Here is a 17,809-nt window from a genome sequence, read left to right as displayed (position 1 = left end):
GTTAAGTGATAGTGGTGGTATGAAGAGGTGAATTAGGTCAGGTGAGTCCCCCCGAAGGCCAAGCGTCCCGCTTGCCCACCGCCTGACCGAAGCGCACGGTGCGCAATCCGAGCCCTGGTAGCAGCCAGTGAAAAGCGGGCCCGAGCGCGGATGGAAGACGACGAATCCGTGCCTGGAAGCATCCGGATGGCCGAAACCTTGAGGCGTCACTCACCGAGCGAGCCGATGGGCGAGAAGGCCCCCTTGAAGCACGCCGACTCGTAGTGCTTGTTCAGGTAGCTCTTGAGCGCAAAGGTCTTGTCGCAGCGCTTGCACTTGTAGTGCTTGAACGCCGAGTGCGTCTGCATGTGCGCGCGCAGGTTGGAGCGGTCGGCGAAGGCCTTGCCGCAGTGCGCGCAGCCGAAGGGCTTCTCGCCCGTGTGCGAGCGCATGTGACCCTGCAGCAGCCACGGGCGGCTGAAGGCCTTGCCGCAAACGTCGCACTTATGCTTGAGGTCGTGCGTCAGCAGGTGCATGGCCATGGCGGGCATGGATACGTACACCTTGCCGCACGTGGGGCACTTCTTGGCCATCTTGCTGTCCATGCTTCGGTGCGTCTGCTTGTGGCGGCTCAGGTTGGAAGACGTGGCGTATGTCTTGCCGCACTCACCGCACGAGTGCCTCTGCGGGGCTCCGGGCCTGCCCGCGCCGTCTCCGGCCGCCGGCGCGGCCGCCTTCCGTCTCGACCGGCCGTCCACGATAAAGAAGGCGTCCACCGAGTAGGCCTCGCCGATGCCGGCGTCCCCGTTGGTGTAGCCGCTGGCCGCCGACGAAACCTCCGAGCGGGGGCTGTCCGGCTGGTCCGAGTCGCCGTGGATGTCGCCCGCGTAGCCGCCATTGATGCGGCTGTAGATGATTGACGGGCGGGGAGGAGAGGAGGGCGCTTTGGAGATGGCGGGCAAGTCACTGCGAACCGGGTCGTCGTACGGAGACGGGCTCAAATAATCTCGCTCGTAACCTGAGGAGACAGGAGAAGTGATCAGGGAGGAAATCAAATGCTGACTGGAGTTTCTTTCTAATCCCGTAACACGCTGTTTTCCTGCAAATTTTGAATGCTGAACTTATTTTTTAGCTTTTACTTTGAGACACGCTCGGTGAGACAGCGAGCCGGCTCTGCAGGATGCGCGCCGATCGATAGCTGCTCCATTTCAATTAGCCCACTCCAAGATACTTGTGCTGGTAATATCATTTCACCGGTCACTTCTGAGAAAAGCATCCATGTCGGTAATAGCCAATGGGGGAGGGAGGGAGGGCGAGAGATGGCCGCGTTGAAGATGGGAGAGAGGAAAAAAAGAGAGCGCGCAAGGGTGGAGGTCAAGTTGCTCGTTTACACGCTAACCGGACGTTTTGGGAGAGGGAAGGCGCAGGCAGGCGAGATAGAGTCTTGACGTCAAGAGTCATGAATATTAGATAATTACACCCTTGACTGCAAGTGTGTGTGCATGTGTGTGTTTTATAGAGCATGAGTAAAGTTTTGCAAAGATGACCAAGTGTTCATTTTAGCCAACAGGAAGCTTGACTCAGCTCCAGAGTGTGTTCACTATATTCATGGAATAGTATGACACTAGTGCTGCTTTTTTTAAATTGTCCACTTCAAACCAAAATGGCTGACATCCAGCATCTTTTGAGACATGGCTCTTTGACATGTTTTTGTTTTTTTACTCCTGATAGATGTGGCTATTACATTTCATCATGGCAAGTCAAACCGGTTTCAAGAGCTGAATAAAAATAACTAAAAAGAGAGCGCATGAAAAATGTCAGGTGGTTGAGAGTGATGCTTGCAAGTTAATGCGCACTTGTGTGCTTTGGACTCCATGTAGGTCGCAAAGTGCTTCCTGTGTATGTGTGAGAGAGAGAGAAATTCCGTGCACTCAAGCGTGTAAGCTGCCTGGAAAAATATGCCAACTTGACAGAAACACAGAAGCAGTGTGTGCGCGCGCGCGTTTTTGTGCAAATGTGTGCGTGTGTGCGTGCAACAAGCGTCACTTGCTCGAGTCAAAGTCGTGTTATATTTATAACATGTGAGTGTGGGGGGCACAATAGGCTTGTCTTGTTGCTGCTGCTGCTGCCTCCATGTTTGCCTTCTCTTTCTTTCATCCCAAGTGACACTTATTCATTTGGCCACTAGGGGGCAGAAAGGCTATAAAGCGAGCTGATGAGCATATGCATGCAATATGGAGAGATTATATAGAGGTGGAAATGTTTACTTTGATCTCTTGCATTGTTCAAATGCATTTAAATCCCCAAAACACACACTTTAAAATGTGTCATTTTGTCTCACAAACGTTCCGCTAGCTTACTGCTAACATACTAATGTTTTGAATACACACAGAGCAGCAACACGTATTGTAAATACAATGGATACAACATTATTACGTGTGTGTGTGTGTGTGTGTGTGTGTGTGTGTGTGTGTGTGTGTGTGTGTGTGTGTGTGTGTGTGTGTGTGTGTGTGTGTGTGTGTGTGTGTGTGTGTGTGTGTGTGTGTGTGTGTGTGTGTGTGTGTGTGTGTGTGTGTGTGTGTGTGTATCCTCTCTGGTCATTTGACACTAATTAGTTGCGGACCTTTTTTGCCTCTTCGTCTTGTTCTTAGTGATATTACATCTCTTCCAGTAGACCTCAGTGCTGCCCGGCATGTTGTGGCTCAATGCGGCACTACACTGAAAGCACATTACTAAATTCGGATTTTTTTTGATATTTTAAAAGCCCATAAAAATGATTGCAGAGGTTCACTGTAAATGAAATTGAATGTCTATCATTAGTGGAGCCACAATCAATTCTCAAGATACAAAACATGAAAAGACAAAAGAAAGAAGCCGTCTTGATTTGAGGTTGATATTTTTGGGTCAAGTGTACTCCAATGAAGTTTATCAGATAGTAACCAGCACAAACTGCACTCCGTGCATTTCCTCTCTGTACAATCTCTCCACCTCCATCACCCAATTTATAGCGTGCTGGCTTTCTCGCCATTACCTGAGTTTGACCCCCTTCTGAGGCAGGCGTGACTAATGCTGCTATCTTGGGATTGAAAAAAAAAAAAAATGTTGGAATGATGAGTGCGCCTGTGTGTGTGTGCGCGCGACTCACCTTTATGATGATGGAATCGTAGGCTCAACTCCCCGCGTCGACCGTGACAGTAGGAGCTCTCCAGCTCAGCAGCTGAAATGCCATCCAGCTTGACTTTCTTTACCAAGAAAGAGCGAGGCATGATGGCACTCACGCGCGTGCGCACACGTGCGCTCCTACCACTTTACACTTTATAAAAAGTTATTTCAAAAGTCAATCCCCCTAAAAAACGGTGGTATTGGCATTCCAATAGTGTAAATTTCAAAAATGCTAAATAAATAAAAAAGTCCCGGTTTGTTAGTGTGACTTAAATTCCTCTTCCCTGTTGGGTCCTTCAGAACTGGTCAGCTCCCTTAAGCCAGCCAGCCAGTTGTCGTCGCTGTCCTTTCAGCACCACAAAAGCGGCGCAAGTCAGGCACATTCCAGAGTATCAAATAAGAATCTTTGACGTCGCTTTACGGCGAAAAGTGCAAAGCAGAAGTTGAGCAATGTCCAAGAGGCATCCCAAAACGTCCTTGCGTCCTATTAGCTCCTCTTCAGCGCATTATCGCTCCCATGTAAACGTTTCAATTTCGCACTAAAGAGCCAGCCGTCCTCATGTTCTTCTTCCTCCTCCTCCTCCTCTTCTTCATCTGCCTGTGCTTCTGCTCAGAGTGCGTGAAGCTGCAGTGGCTCTCTGGTGCACAGGACCAGCTGTTGCCCTTATATAGAGGAGAGAGCTGGAGATAGGGGTGGGGGGTGAGAGAGAGAGGGAGAGAGCATCAGGTCCAGTGGGAACAGCGTGGAGGGATTTAATGAGCTACTTTGAAAGCGCTCGGTGGCTCGGCGCTGATTTATAAGGCAGTTAAAGGGGAGCAAGAAGGGGCTTTGCAAAAAAGTGGATGCCGTGTGATGAAAGGAAAAGGGCTACACTGGAAATTAAACAAATTAAATATAAGGCTAGATATGACAAGACTGACAAAGGCGATATTTGAGCCGTACCGTATATGCATTGAATACAAACTCGTACTTGCATCGTACCCTCTCGATGCAATTTGGAATCCTGTTGAATTGGGAATCATCGAATCACTTGAATTGAGATAATGCCAATGCTTGTTTGTCTGTATGTGCCCTGTGATTGGCTAGTGACCAATTCAGGGTGAACTGAGATAGGTTCTTGCACACTTTAAAATTAATAAGTTAAATTCAAACCTTCACCAACATTCCACATGCAGCACACTTCCCTTTGGAAAAGAAAACAAACCCAAAAGAAGTTAAATAAATGTTACACAAAACAGGCACACACAGAAGTGATGCATTGTTTTGGATGTTTACATTCAAAGTGACTTTTCCCTGCAGCTAGGACACACACACACACACACACACACACACACACACACACACACAGCCCTACCCCCTCATTCATGCTGATGCAGAGAGGCGGAATGACGATGTGTGATGTAATCCAGTGACGCGTGCACTTTATGTAAGATCTGCTCGCTGAAGTCCTTGTACAACTTTTATCTTTTTTGTTTTAACAAACCTTGTCAGTACCTCATCATCTGTTTTCTTTTTTTTTGTAAGCTTCTCAGGAAAAATAAATCAGTCCACTTGAAACACAAAGCTATTGAATGGTATCTGCTGGCCGGATCGATCTCACATGCACACACACAAATACACACACACACACTAGACAGGAAATGCTAAAAATGGTTCACGTCTTGTTGTGAGTTTTCCTGCTGAGCTCAGCACTGTTTGTCTACCGTGTGAGTGTGCGTGTGGACATGTAAGAGGCTGGAAGTCTATTAGCATAATAATAGACTTGAAATCATTGCCGTGAATGTGTGTGTGTGCGCACATGTGTGTAAAAGCCTCTCAGGAAACAATGGACAGGAGGTTGTTGACTTTTCATTCCTTTCTCTTTAAAGGGTCATCCAAAAGACAAACCCCCCACCACACTCAAATCGAGAAGGACTATACATTGGAAGCAAACTATGGAATCAAATAAGCAAAAGGTTGGGGTGGCTTCCAGAGGACAAAGACAAGGTCAATGTGGGGTAAGGAAACATTCCCCTATTGGAAATAATGGGAGTCATTCATTTCAGGGTCAAATTGTGGCAGTTGTAATGATGTTTTATGCTCACTGTCCAGGCAAATGTCATTTTCATTTCCAAGTGTCCGGTGTAAAAAGACCTAAACCACTTCATTAAGATGGAAAACCACTTAAATGCCATGCAATGGTAAAAAAAAAAAAAAAGAAATCAGTCCGTGTGAAAGGTCCAGCTCTGTCAGCTCACTACCTTCAGATACTGACCCACTGGACCGTTCCAAACTTTAAAGTCACAACCATTAAAAATTGCCCCAAAGTGCATTTTTTTGTTTTGTTTTCTGACTTAGCAACATTTAGCCTCAAACCAAGCCAGCAGAAATAGAAACCAAAAATGCGACTGACGCACACTTGACTGGATAAAGGGGCATGAATGGGGGGGTTAGCCTCACGCCAGTAGACCACACAAGAAAATTTATCATGAATATATACATGGACAGTACCTATAAAAGCTTCATGTCAGACCTTGCTAGTTCTGAGGAGAATTGCAGAGAGGGGAAACTCAAAGTCATAGAATTGGTAGTGTTAGTCAAAGAGGCAAACAAATGAATGACTGGGAAAATCATAATTTTTCTAAAACCAGCATAAACTTTCATTTGATTAACTAGCCCCGAGTGCGCGCGTACCCAACGTGCCTAACATTCCGCTTCAAACTTTGCTTCAAGCTTAGCGAGAAGTTAACCACAGTGGAAGTGAGACGCAAAGTGCAGTAAAAAGACGTGCCGAAGAAAGAAGGAGTCATTTGCAAACGTAGTGAGGATCCATATGCGTGCTCTATGAATATGTATGCGCTATGTATGCGGGGTGAGGATGGCCATTAATATGTATTGTTTGGTAATGAGGCGAGCGGGGCACATCAGATGGGTCCTTCCTTAACTGCTCACATGTGGCTCATTAAGGAGCAGACCACGCAAAGCACCTGATACCCCCCTTCCCCCACGCCCAATCATCCCAAAAAACAAAAAAAAATGACCACGGCATCTTGACTGATGTCAACAAAGTGGACATTTGATCTATATTCCTCCCATACCATAACCATCCCCTATGTTAATTTGACATGCCGTCGCGGAAAGATCTCAAATCATCTTTCCCCATTCAAGTGAATGGAAATGTCAATAATCTGTTCCTAAATTCTAAAAAGACACCAACAAAAATGTTTTTTTATTTATTTATTTATTTCAATACCGTATCCCAAATGTGCACTTTTAAATAGCAAAAGGTGGCAAAAAAGAACCCCAAAAGGTTTTGCTTATTAATCCTTCCTGCGGATGCAAATCACCTACGGAGGAGAACGTGGGGCCAATGTGTATATAGACAGCTTTATGAGTCATTCATTCAAACACAGACAGCTTATTAACCAGTCTGTGTTCTCAGCTGCCTCGCACCTGATACTACCAATGGCCTCTGACGCCACATGGAACAAAAATCCTGTTAACTCTTCAGAATCAATCACATAGCAACACAAAATTTGCTTATCATGAGTAGAGCCACAAAATAGTCTCAAGAGCTCATCCCAAGATCCTTTTCAAAGACAGACTACTTTTAGATTTGGCCCAACAGCTATCAAATTCAAACAACTAACACGAAACACTTTCCTATCAATTTAATGAGCAAAATAATTCCATTGATTGCCATCACTCCCCATTCAGGCCCCATTTGTAACTCGTGATTTGTAACTCATGAACGTGCCGACAAAAGCCGGTCTTGTTAAATTATCTCGTTTTGTGCGGCAGAGAGCGAGCGAGGGAACGGAGATTCTGGGGGTTAATTGGGTCTGGGTACACACACGCACAGTCGCGTGCGCGCGCGCACACACACACACACACGCACAGCAAATCCTCTTAGGATACTATAATGAAGGAAGTCGAGGTGGCAAAATAAGACAGCGAAAAATATGGACGGGGAAAAGGCCGGGGAAGCAGATGCAGGTCAAGATAAAAGGATAAACACAGTGGGATCATTTTTTGGGGTAGGAAGCTTCATAAGATGGGAGGTTAAAAAAAAAAATCACAAATAACATTTCATTATCACCATGGAAACCAACAGCAGCCAGCCAGACAGGCCGGGATGCGACCCGCTTGTTATAAGCCCTCCTTGTTAGTTAGTTAGGAGCTTGTTTTTGTGTGCGTGTGCGCGTGAGGGAAAAAGAGAGAGAGAAAGAGAAAGAGCGCAACAGCGTGTTAATGAAACCCTGCAGGGACCGCAAGCACTTTGTTCTATTTTGCTTCAGGCTGGCTTTCCTCTGCCAGGTTTGGGATTAATTACAACACTAGCAATAAGCGCTGAGATGATATTTTTACCCTGGCAATGGAGTGAGCAGACACGCAGAAGTCTGACAAATAGGGTCAGGTGAGGACTTGAACAGATAAAAACTAGAATGATCTAACTTAAAATCATTTCAATCTGCTCCCCCTGAGGAGAAGAGGGAACCGAAAACATAATCAGTACTGTTTGTCAGAAATCTTCTAACACGTTCTTTGAACACGATTAAAGATATGAAAGTTTGGTGGTGGTTTGCTGTTAGGGAGGACGTGAAGTTCTTGAGGGGACGCAGAAGATGCTTCCCAAAGTGACTCATCCAGCCGCAGTGTGACGCAGTGGAGCGCTCTATGTTCCGTCTTTGTCAATGTCACTTGGCTTCTATTGGATTCTTAATCTCATATGCTCCATAATGGGCGGATTATTGCGCGCCCGGATATCTTGGTCAGCTCATCCCGGCCGACGCGCGGCGACAAAGTTTGCGGCGGGCGCACGTGCGCCCCAGCGCAGTAATGCTGATTCCAGCATGTCACCAGAGTTGCAGAGTGCTGCATTTATTCCATTGAGTTACGCTGCATCCACTAAAGTGGAGGACAATGAGATCATATCTCGTTTTTTTCTTTCTCTGACAAAGATGAATGTGGATTGCATAAAAGTGCCTTTGCTGAGATTTTGCTTTAAGGTTAGAGTTGCAACATGGGATTTTTTTTCCCCCCCCCAAAGAAAAATATTTATGTGTATATATAGGCCAATGTGCAAAGGGCTGAGAGAGTTGACGGTCTCCAAAGGCGTGGCGTCGGCCGAGCAGATCAGTCAGACGGCGAAATGAGGCAGGCAAGTCGGGGGAAGCGTGCAGACATGCTTTAATGGTTTTAGCAATGAGAACTTTTGAAGAGGTTTTTATTCCGCCTCATTCAAATTTGTCCCCAAAGCTCTGCGGTCAAGTCAGCTTTAAATCTGCTCGGTTAATTGAGGGAGGCGCGCGGACGAGACGGGTTAAACCAATCAAAAGTCATTTGGGCTTGAAAAGTCACGCCAACCTTTTGCCTGCCAAACTTACCCGTCGCGTTGTCTCCAAAGGACAAACGACCACATTGCTAACCAAAACAGCAGCACCTAAGCAACATTTGAAAAATAACTTGATTAGCATTGCGGTAGTATCCGACGTGGTCACTCCACAATGTAGTGTGCCTCCATAGTTACGTTTCCTCTCCTTCACATTCTGCTTTGCTTCTTGACGTTTCTCTACGTCTCTCCATGGCCGTCTTTTTCACTCCACTTGTACTACAACGCTGACACCGTCTGCGGTTGAGTAAACAATGCTGTCGCTGTCGGAGCGTGACTTCCACAATTGACAAGTGGTGGTGGAGCTGATGCAAGCTTTAAAAAAAAAATCAGTGCTGATGCTTGATTATCAGTGCCCAGCCAGACGTCTGTTGTCCCCCCACCCCCCCTACCCGCGTGTGTGTGGTTGTGGGGGGGTGGGTTAATCATGCCGCCCTTATCAGCGACCGTCAGACCCGCAGAGACACCGATGTGCTCCCTGCTGATAGCTGCAGACACTGAGGTCGCCCTCCCCAACCCCCACATGCTACCCTCTTTTGGCGAGGAGAGTGGGGAGGGCCCCTTAAATAAAGAAGTAATAGACCCGCGGCCGGAAAAATAAACGCTTATTATCTGGGCTACAATGAACACTCGAGTCAAGCAAACAGCTGATGAGCTCTTGAGGTTAACCGCTGTGCAATAAGACTCATTTGCCTTTCTAGAGATATACTATATTGTGTAATACGAGTATATCTCGAGGTGTCATGCATCTTAACCGCCGTACAACAAAAAAACAAAACTATTCCATATGAAAGAGGTCAATGTTGGTCTTTTGGATGTTAGAAAAGAGACTTCTAAGGGGTTTGGCCAGCGGGATTGAGGGCCGAAATAGATCAAATCAATCACCAAAGTCTATTCAGTCCTCTCTCGATTGTGTCAATGGAAAAGCTGTTAACCTGCTGACACACACACATACACTAGCAGTAATGAACAGTCAAGGGAGTCCATTTTACCCTTCTGTTCCATCTGATTGGTCGTCACCTTTTGACCAGAAGGCTTATTGGCCAAAGCAGCCAGCACATTAGGATAAAATGGAAATGGAAAATCATCAACATGGTTCTTTTTGATGGCCGCCACTGTTTTGGGGATGTGTGGGAGCACCCCAATGTGCACATGACAGCTCATTACCAAGCTTAGATTGCATCGTGTTCAAGCCCCCCCCCATTGCTCTCATTCGGCCCACGCGAAAACCCCACTGACCACCAACGCCCCTAGAGCCCCCCCTCCTTAGCAACAAGGTCAAACTGGAGGATGGGGATGTTGGACGTCTCTCATGAGAGAAGACAACAAAATGTAAAGACACCAAAAAGAAGTCAGCTATTTTGGTTCTGTGCAGCCATTTTGTGGCAAATTACTATGAAGAACTCAGAAATCTGACAAAACGAGGAGTCAATTAGTAGCTGAGCTGCCAAACTTTCTCTGGGCTGCCACTTAACGTTGGCTCAGCGTGGCGTCATGATCATTTCCAAGATTCATGTCGCGTCCTTGCATTAATTTCCCAGAGGATCCAAATGGACCTCACAACCTTGCCCCCAGTGATGTTGTCAATCACTTCTCCCCCTTTCAAATAGGTTTACATTTAAATATTTCATACCCATCTTTACCTCGATCGTGTTACCTTTGTTTTCATTCTTTGCATCTTTACCTCCTGACTTTGATCCGAATCTTGTTTTTCCATTCATGGCCTCCCATCTTATTTGGGCTGTCTACATCTAAGATGTTTTTGCTTTTCTGGCTGATGGGAGCAGCATCACCTCAACGCAAACATACACCCGCCCTCTAAACCTCATAATAGCATAACATCTTTTAATTAGCCGGCATGTAAGGCTTTATTGACTCCAAGACGTTGGAAAGCTCAAGAACGCCATCCCGTTTGCATGATTGGTTGCTTTGTGAGCAGACAACGAGAAGGAAGAGGCGGAGGGGGTGTTTTAGAATGTTGACGATGGTGGCGGGTGCCGAGCTAGCGTACGTGGTAGGCAACGAGTAGCGCAATCAGGTCCAATCAAGATGTTATTGATTTGGGCGGCTTGATTTGGCCGCCTCCAAGCCAACACCTGGCTCTTGGCTCCATGGGACGCTGAGGATCATCTGCAGTAAACACACTTATGTCCTTTTTGCATCTTATTTGGCATCAGTATGGAACTCACAATGGAGCATTATTATTAGCTCTGAAGGCTGGCGTGCAGGTGGGCCGTGTAATGTTGATGCTTCGGAGTCTATTTGTCAGAGATTGTGTCTTGCAGGGTATTTTCCTCCGAGCAATTTTGGCCATGTTGATTAAATATGCTTTGAGATCAACTTTAATTTGCCCCTTGTTACCTGAATTAGAGTACTTTATAGTTAATAGACCTTATAAGAAGAAAAAAAATATGATACAGTTAAAAGGAGTGTACAAACATTGATGCCACCTTTATGAAAATACTTTGTCAATGACTTCTATGCAGTGGAATGAATGCATGGGTTTGTGCTGCAAAATCTTTTGTGTTTAACGTGACAGTGAAAGGCCTGAGGAATCCCCAGATTGTGTGTGTGTGTGTGTGTGTGTGTGTGTGTGTGTGTGTGTGTGTGTGTGTGTGTGTGTGTGTGTGTGTGTGTGTGTGTGTGTGTGTGTGTGTGTGTCTGTAGCCGTATGTTAATCAATGGCGTTAATGTAGCAATGAATTAGTAGTTTAGATGTCACGGGACGCTTAACACAGCTGATCCTTACCAGACATTGACTGCAACACACACACACACACACACACACACACACACACACACACACACACACACACACACACACACACACACAGGAGCTCTGGGGACCGCAGGCAGACATTGTATAGTAGGCTAATTATCCCAAATTGCTAAAGTAGTGGAGTGTGTGCGTGTGTGTGTGTGTGTGTGTGTGTGTGTGTGTGTGTGTGTGTGTGTGTGCCCTCACAGCTGCTCCTGGTGTCAAGTCTTTGATAGATGAGAGATGGAGAGAGTGTTCATTTAGTGCTCGGAGTCGCACACACCCGCACCCACGCGCACACACCTGACTGCTCATTTATGGCTCAAACAGATTGGCCTTTTGTTGCCCAGTCACCGCTTCGTGCCGTGAAAGCAGCGCTCGCAGAGGCAACCCCCGTCTGCGGCCCTAAATCTCTTAAACGCTGCGAGGCGCCCTGCTAGGAAATTGCGCTTGTAATGAGGGAAATTAGAGCAGTCGTAAAGAGACGATTGTGTGTACGCCGCATGCAAAAAGCTCGGTTGGATGGACAGACGGATGACCCAAAGATAGACGGACGGATGCATATGTGAATGTGTTTGATGTCGGTGATGTGACAGGGCCACAGGCTGAAATACATACGCCGGCTCATTTAAATGACCTCCTGGCTGCGCACACACCTGCACCAGCTGTGTGCGTGCGCGTGTGTGTGTTGCCTTTGGGACAGGCGGTGCAGGAACGCCCATGACCCTGGTCATAGCTACCCACACACACACACACACACACCACAGGAAGAGCGCAACAACGGAACGGGTGGTCTGTGAAATGAGCTGCGGTGCAGAGGGGATATTAAAGTGCCACATGTGTTCTCTTTACTATTCTCTAATTAACCCTCAAGCTGTCTTGTACACCATCACACAGGAGATGTTGTTATTTGGAGAGAAAAAATGCACTGTAATTAGTAGGCAGGAAAACAAAAACAAAAAAAAGCGAAAAATCTGATGAACACATTTTATCACTACAATATAAACTCAATGAGTCATCATGATTACAAAGCGTCATTCTGCCTTAAAATGTACTATTTGCTCTCCTGACAAATCAGAAGTGCAATCTGAAATGGTAAACACTCGCACATGACGGACATCTAACACGGACTGATGAGAAGGAGGAGTATCGTTTGTGTCGTCTGATAGTTGCGGCAAGGCTGCAAACAAAGGCAGGCCACGCACACACATATGTGCACACACACACACACACACACACACACACACACACTCAGCAGCATGCTCTTTGTCTTGCTTCCACCGTCTTCGTGCTCACATGTAATTAGCTTCACTCTCTCTGTCCGCTGCAGATACTGATAGCACACAGGAGGGGGCCACAGTCCGTGTGTGCCTTTGAGTAGGTAAAAAGGGACGAGGGGTCCAAGTGTCTCGCGGGACAGGTTATGACAAATAAGATTAATGTGCCCCCTATTTCCAGACTGGTGCACTGGCCTCTCTCTCTCACACACACACACACGCACTCGAGAGTGACATCATAAAAAAAACACACATGCACGCCTCCCTCAAAGGGTTTTCTCTCAGGAGACGCTCCATATGGGGAATAGAGTCGTGGGTGTGCGTGCGTGCGTCTTTTTCCTTTGTTGTCTGCCTATGTTAAGAGTAGACATCGCTTTGAATCCCAAATATGCTTTAACAACCTCAACCATATTTACTGTATACAGATGTTCGGACCTGCCTCCAATATGATTGACAGGCATAGCATCTCTTGAAATTGGTCCACATCATCTTGCAGTGTAAAATGCCGTCTTAAAAAAAATATTTATTTTATTTTAATATTCAGCATGGCTTTCCAAAATAAATGTGTTGACACTGTTGTATTTTTTTTAATATGACATCCAATGATGGAAAAAAGTAATGTATTTGATTCAATTTTTATTTTTCTCATACAGGTCCCTAGAGAGAACTGTTGTTTCGGTGGCCAGCCGACTCTGATGGCAAGGTTTCGCCGGATGCAAAGACGGTATTGGACCCTGTCAAAGGTACGATTCCACTGTGAGCTTTTTTTTTTAATATAATAATGTTAGCAACGAGTGGTTCACAACAAGTGTTCCAACTTCATTGACGAGACTGTTGACACGCTTCGGTGCTCCGTTCACGTCCTATAGCCGAAGAAATGCGACTAACAGCAAATTTAAGGCTTGAGGCGAAAGGAAAAAGGCTCAGAGAGCTGCAAGCGTGTGTGTGAGAGAGTGCGCAGACGTGTGTAAGCCCGCAGTTCAAAAGTTCATGTTTGCGTGCCAATCTGGAGCTTGTTTTTTTTTTTGGCGGGTTTTTTTTTTTTTTTTTGCATGTGCGTCAGCCCCAGAGGTATCATCCTGTACTCCCACTGAGCTCCTCTCCCTGCTACGCTCTCAGTATCCAACTGTGCAGCCGCGAGAAAGACGCACGCACGCTCGCCCTTGGGCCACAGAGTAAGTCGAAACGAGAAGTTAATGCATAGTTTGAAAAGCCCATTTATTTACTAAATGTATTAATGTGCTGGCAAAATCAGGAAAACGTAAGAGACTCAATTAACTAATTGGATTCATAGGATGACATTTCGCATTGATTTGTCCTTTTAAATGTTTAAGGTCAAAAGAAAAACTTTTAACAAGCTTTGGAGTGAATAAGTAGAACATGATTTTAAGGTGAACATCCTGGTAAGGAAGAAAGAGCGAGCGAGAGCGAGAGAGAAGACGTTCCCTCTTTCCGTCTGGGGCTTAAATTAATTGGTCCAGGATTAGAAAATATTACAAAAACACATACACCATTTAAACAAAGGGTTCCATGGGTCTGGTTGCCATAGCAATACCAAAAAAAAAAAAACTGGATATGAAAATAACATCGCTTGCTTGGTGACAGTCGGACACCAAAACTTAAAAGAAACCATTTGAAGGCGTAGACATTCTCTCAAATTTCTAACAGCCGCTTGTCCCAATACTTTTGTCCATAGAAAAACATCGTAGATTTCCTGACATTCAGCCTTTCATTCTCTTTGATTAAAAAAAATAAAGTCTATTTTCAGTGATGAGAATGACAAAGAGAACAACACATCTCGTCGGGCCAGATGTTAGCGTTTCAATTTCCGTGTAAAATCAAGTATGAGCAACATGTTTTCATTATCGAGCCACCTGGACTGTCTTGTCATACACACGCACACTTGTGGTGTATGTTTTCATAGCAACAGGATGTTGCATTCATTACTGTACTTAATTAATTAAGCCGGAAAAGATCTGATTAAAGGTTTGATTTGCATGTCGGCGGTCAGGCGTTGTGGCGCTAATTTGATAAGGTCACACTAGATTTGCCGCTACCTGCTGTGGAAAAGGCCAAAAGAAATGGGCTGTGCCTTTTCTCTCAACAATATGACAATCGGCGGCGGCCGACACCTTTAATGTGGTTTACCTTCCGTCCCGTCCTCTTCGCGTCGCCTCTGCCTGCGTTCTTTTCATTTCTCAGTCCACTGAGTTAAATATAAGGAGGGTGGGTGGGGGGGAGCAAGCAGACCATGAACATGGTTATTATTTGAAGTAAAGTGCTTTCTTTTTTAATTCCCTCTCATCCCCTGCATGTATTCACACGCTTTTAAAGCGCTCCTCGTTTGCAAGCTTGAGGAATTTTAACGCCAAGAGAATTAACGCTGGGAATTAGTAAATCATTAACATTTGACCAAAGTGTGTTTGTGTGCGCGTGTATGGAGGGATAAGAGGGAGGGGGGGTGTTATCATTACCACCTCCATTTGGTATATTCACACTTTGTTGATTCCAAAGTGTCAAGCCCACGAAATACGACGCCATTTTACATCTCAAATAAATCTGTGCTATAATGACACCGTGGGTTGTGACCTCTATTTCTAGCACCCCCCCTTCCTCCTTACCTCTAAGTCACACGGTGTCAAACTCAAGGCCCGGGAACCAGATACAGCCCCCCACATCATTTGATGTGGCCCGCCAAGACAAATTGTCATGACTAGAATTGCAAATTGGATGAGGTGCTCATACATTTGTTTGGGTCGACAGTCACAATGGCCCTCCCAATGTGGCCCGCCCAAAAAATGACTTTGACACCCCTGCTCGACGTCCTTAAATCGGCATCATGACGAAATGAAGTGTAAACCACTTTCCTGGAGAGAAATGATCATAAAAAAACCAAGGTGAGGTTGAAGACATCACAATTAGATCTCTCCAACGCCTTACTTAACACTCAAGCAAACCCCCTGCCAACACTTCATTTCCTTGGTATCTTCACTCCATAGGAAGGACCAGTGGGAAATTGTTTTGGGAGATTACCACTACTGTGCGTATGTGTGTTGGAAAGTGTCTTCATGTAGCCACATCCATTTTTGTGTGTATTTTCTCTCCATGTGTGTCGTCCAAGGAACACATAAGTGGATTAGCTGCCATGCTTTTATTCCTGTAATAGAAACATCAGGCGGAGAAAGAAAAGTAGGGCTGAGGCCAGGCGCTGAATGAGAAGGGGGGGGGGGCAGGCAGGAGTAGCCTTTGAGACCCTCAAGGTTTTCTTCAATAGCAAATGTGGTGGAAAATCCAATCGGTGCCGATTGCAAATATTGCGTAACACATGTTGACGAGCTTTCCTGTTTGGCGTACTGTCGACTTCGGTGGCACATGTTGGATTTGACCCTTCTTTTCCTGCCGATCTTTTTGTTCTCCAGAAACGACTGTTTAGGAGAGGGAGGCTACAGTGGGCTGGTAAAGCAAAAGAAGTGGTAAGTCAAGTAAAATGGTCATGTGTGACTTGATGACTGTGTGCGCTGAGAACATCCACAGGTTTTCTACGACAAAGAGCTAAACCGAGAGTGACATATGACAATGGGCTAGTGAAAACAGGTCACTGGACACTTTGAGGATTAGCTGTGTCGGGGGCATATGTGCGTGCGTGCGTTGGGTGAGGGTTAGGGCGGGTAAGCAAGACATCCCAGGCAGATGTCCATGGTCCCATGCCAGAAGCAAATTTGTGTATGCATGCATGTCTGTGCGTAGCCAATCATCTCAACTTAGTCACGTTTGACATGTGATGGCTTTGATTCTGTAATTCAAAACGGACAAAACTTGTTTGATCTTATTTTGAAAACACCAACATTGAAATACAGCTTGATTTTCTCCTTTGTCGTCTAGAACCAGACCAGCTCTTTGGCGTCTGTTGTCACCAAGAGCATGCATTCTCAAACTGACCACTAGATGGCGGCAACGTGATGCATAAACCAAGATGAATGGCGTCCAGAAGGTGAAAACAAAACAGTTTGCGCAAAACATTTATTCACCAGTCTTAGGCGGAATTTGCATTGCTATACATGTTTCAAGTGACACAATTGTGAATCATAGGCTTCCAGTCCATGTCAGTTTTTTGCAGCCACTGCACAGTAGATGATCAAAGTACGGCAACACATTAGGGCCAAGTATAGATAATAAACATATGCAAGTATACAGACTTTAAACTTCAAAATTATCTTTTGTGTGTGTGTATATATAACAATATATATATATATATATATATATATATAAATATATATATATATATATAAAACTATATAGTTATATATATATATATATAGTTATATATATATATATATAGTTATATATATATATATAGTTATATATAGTTATATATATAGTTATATATATATATATATAGTTATATATATATATATATAGTTATATATATATATATATAGTTATATATATATATATATATAGTTATATATATATATATATATATATAGTTATATATATATATATATAGTTATATATATAGTTATATATATATATATATAGTTATATATATAGTTATATATATATAGTTATATATATATAGTTATATATATATATATATATATATATATATGATTAAAATGTTTTATGGGTATTTTCAGATGTACCAGAGAAGAGAGCAACATCCAAGAAGTTAAGAAAAGAGGTGTACACTGCCCCCCCTTCCCCCCCGTGGACCAGAGGAGAGTGTCAACAAGTTTTGAAACTGAAGTTCATTTCCATAGCCCTGTCTCAGGTCTTAAAGGGCTTCACATATACAAAAATGAACAATTATTTTCAAGACACATGTGACAAATATTCAAGTGCATTTAGCTATTTTGCTTTGTTAGTGATCATGAATAAAATGCTAACACATCCATTTTGTTTGTTTATTTCTTAAATATATAAACTAGTATCGTTCCGGCCATTGATACGGCTGTCGATATCACTGGAACGGGTATTGGTATACGGGCCGATATCGAATTTGATATCAATCCGGTATCGCAAATGTGTCGAGCTATATATCGAAATCCGTATCAAGATACGAGAGGGTGCGATCAGGGCTGGTATCGTTCCAGCCAATGATACTGATGTCGATATCACATTGGATGGTATCGATACATAGTTCGATACTGAAATTGTTATCGGCATTCGGTATCGCTAATGTATCGAACCCGTGATATCGGCTTCCGTATCATTGGCTGGAACGATACCAGCCCAAATCGCACCATCTCGTATCTTGATAC

The 17,809-nt window shown here is 44.6% G+C and overlaps 2 protein-coding genes across 4 annotated transcripts in view; one reads left to right on the top strand and one right to left on the bottom strand.

Moving 5' to 3' along the window:
• The window catches only part of LOC147040780 (TBC1 domain family member 20), a 36,598-nt gene extending 19,158 nt beyond the window's left edge, over positions 1 to 17,440 (top strand). Inside the window, exons 11-16 of one of the 3 annotated variants that reach the window (XR_015062851.1) lie at positions 5,011 to 5,139; positions 13,202 to 13,291; positions 13,612 to 13,723; positions 15,968 to 16,021; positions 16,431 to 16,539; positions 17,186 to 17,440. The gene's annotated coding sequence lies outside the window, so the exon portion shown is untranslated. The other 2 variants (XR_015062850.1, XR_015062852.1) reach the window with 2 other exon arrangements.
• On the bottom strand, positions 207 to 3,245 carry LOC147040781 (transcriptional repressor scratch 1-like). Its single transcript, XM_085900176.1, has 2 exons — positions 3,125 to 3,245; positions 207 to 997 (listed from the first exon to the last, which is right to left on the bottom strand). Exons 1-2 carry the CDS (start codon positions 3,243 to 3,245, stop codon positions 207 to 209), a joined length of 912 nt encoding a protein of 303 aa, XP_085756302.1.
• Positions 17,441 to 17,809: the final 369 nt, after the last annotated feature.

The sequence above is a fragment of the Syngnathus leptorhynchus genome, chromosome 20 (assembly GCF_054491065.1).
Source record: "Syngnathus leptorhynchus isolate UIUO chromosome 20, UIUO_Slep, whole genome shotgun sequence".
Taxonomy (NCBI): domain Eukaryota; kingdom Metazoa; phylum Chordata; class Actinopteri; order Syngnathiformes; family Syngnathidae; genus Syngnathus; species Syngnathus leptorhynchus.
The sequence above is the reverse complement of the archived record's forward strand: the minus strand, read 5'-3'. Positions and strand labels throughout refer to the sequence as shown.

Coding starts and splice junctions, on each gene's coding strand:
- LOC147040781 (XM_085900176.1), bottom strand. CDS start 3,245: ATGCCTCGCTCTTTCTTGGTAAAGAAAGTCAAGCTGGATGGCATTTCA. Junction 998..3,124: donor ACGATTCCATCATCATAAAG/GTGAGTCGCGCG, acceptor CTGTCTCCTCAG/GTTACGAGCGAGATTATTTG.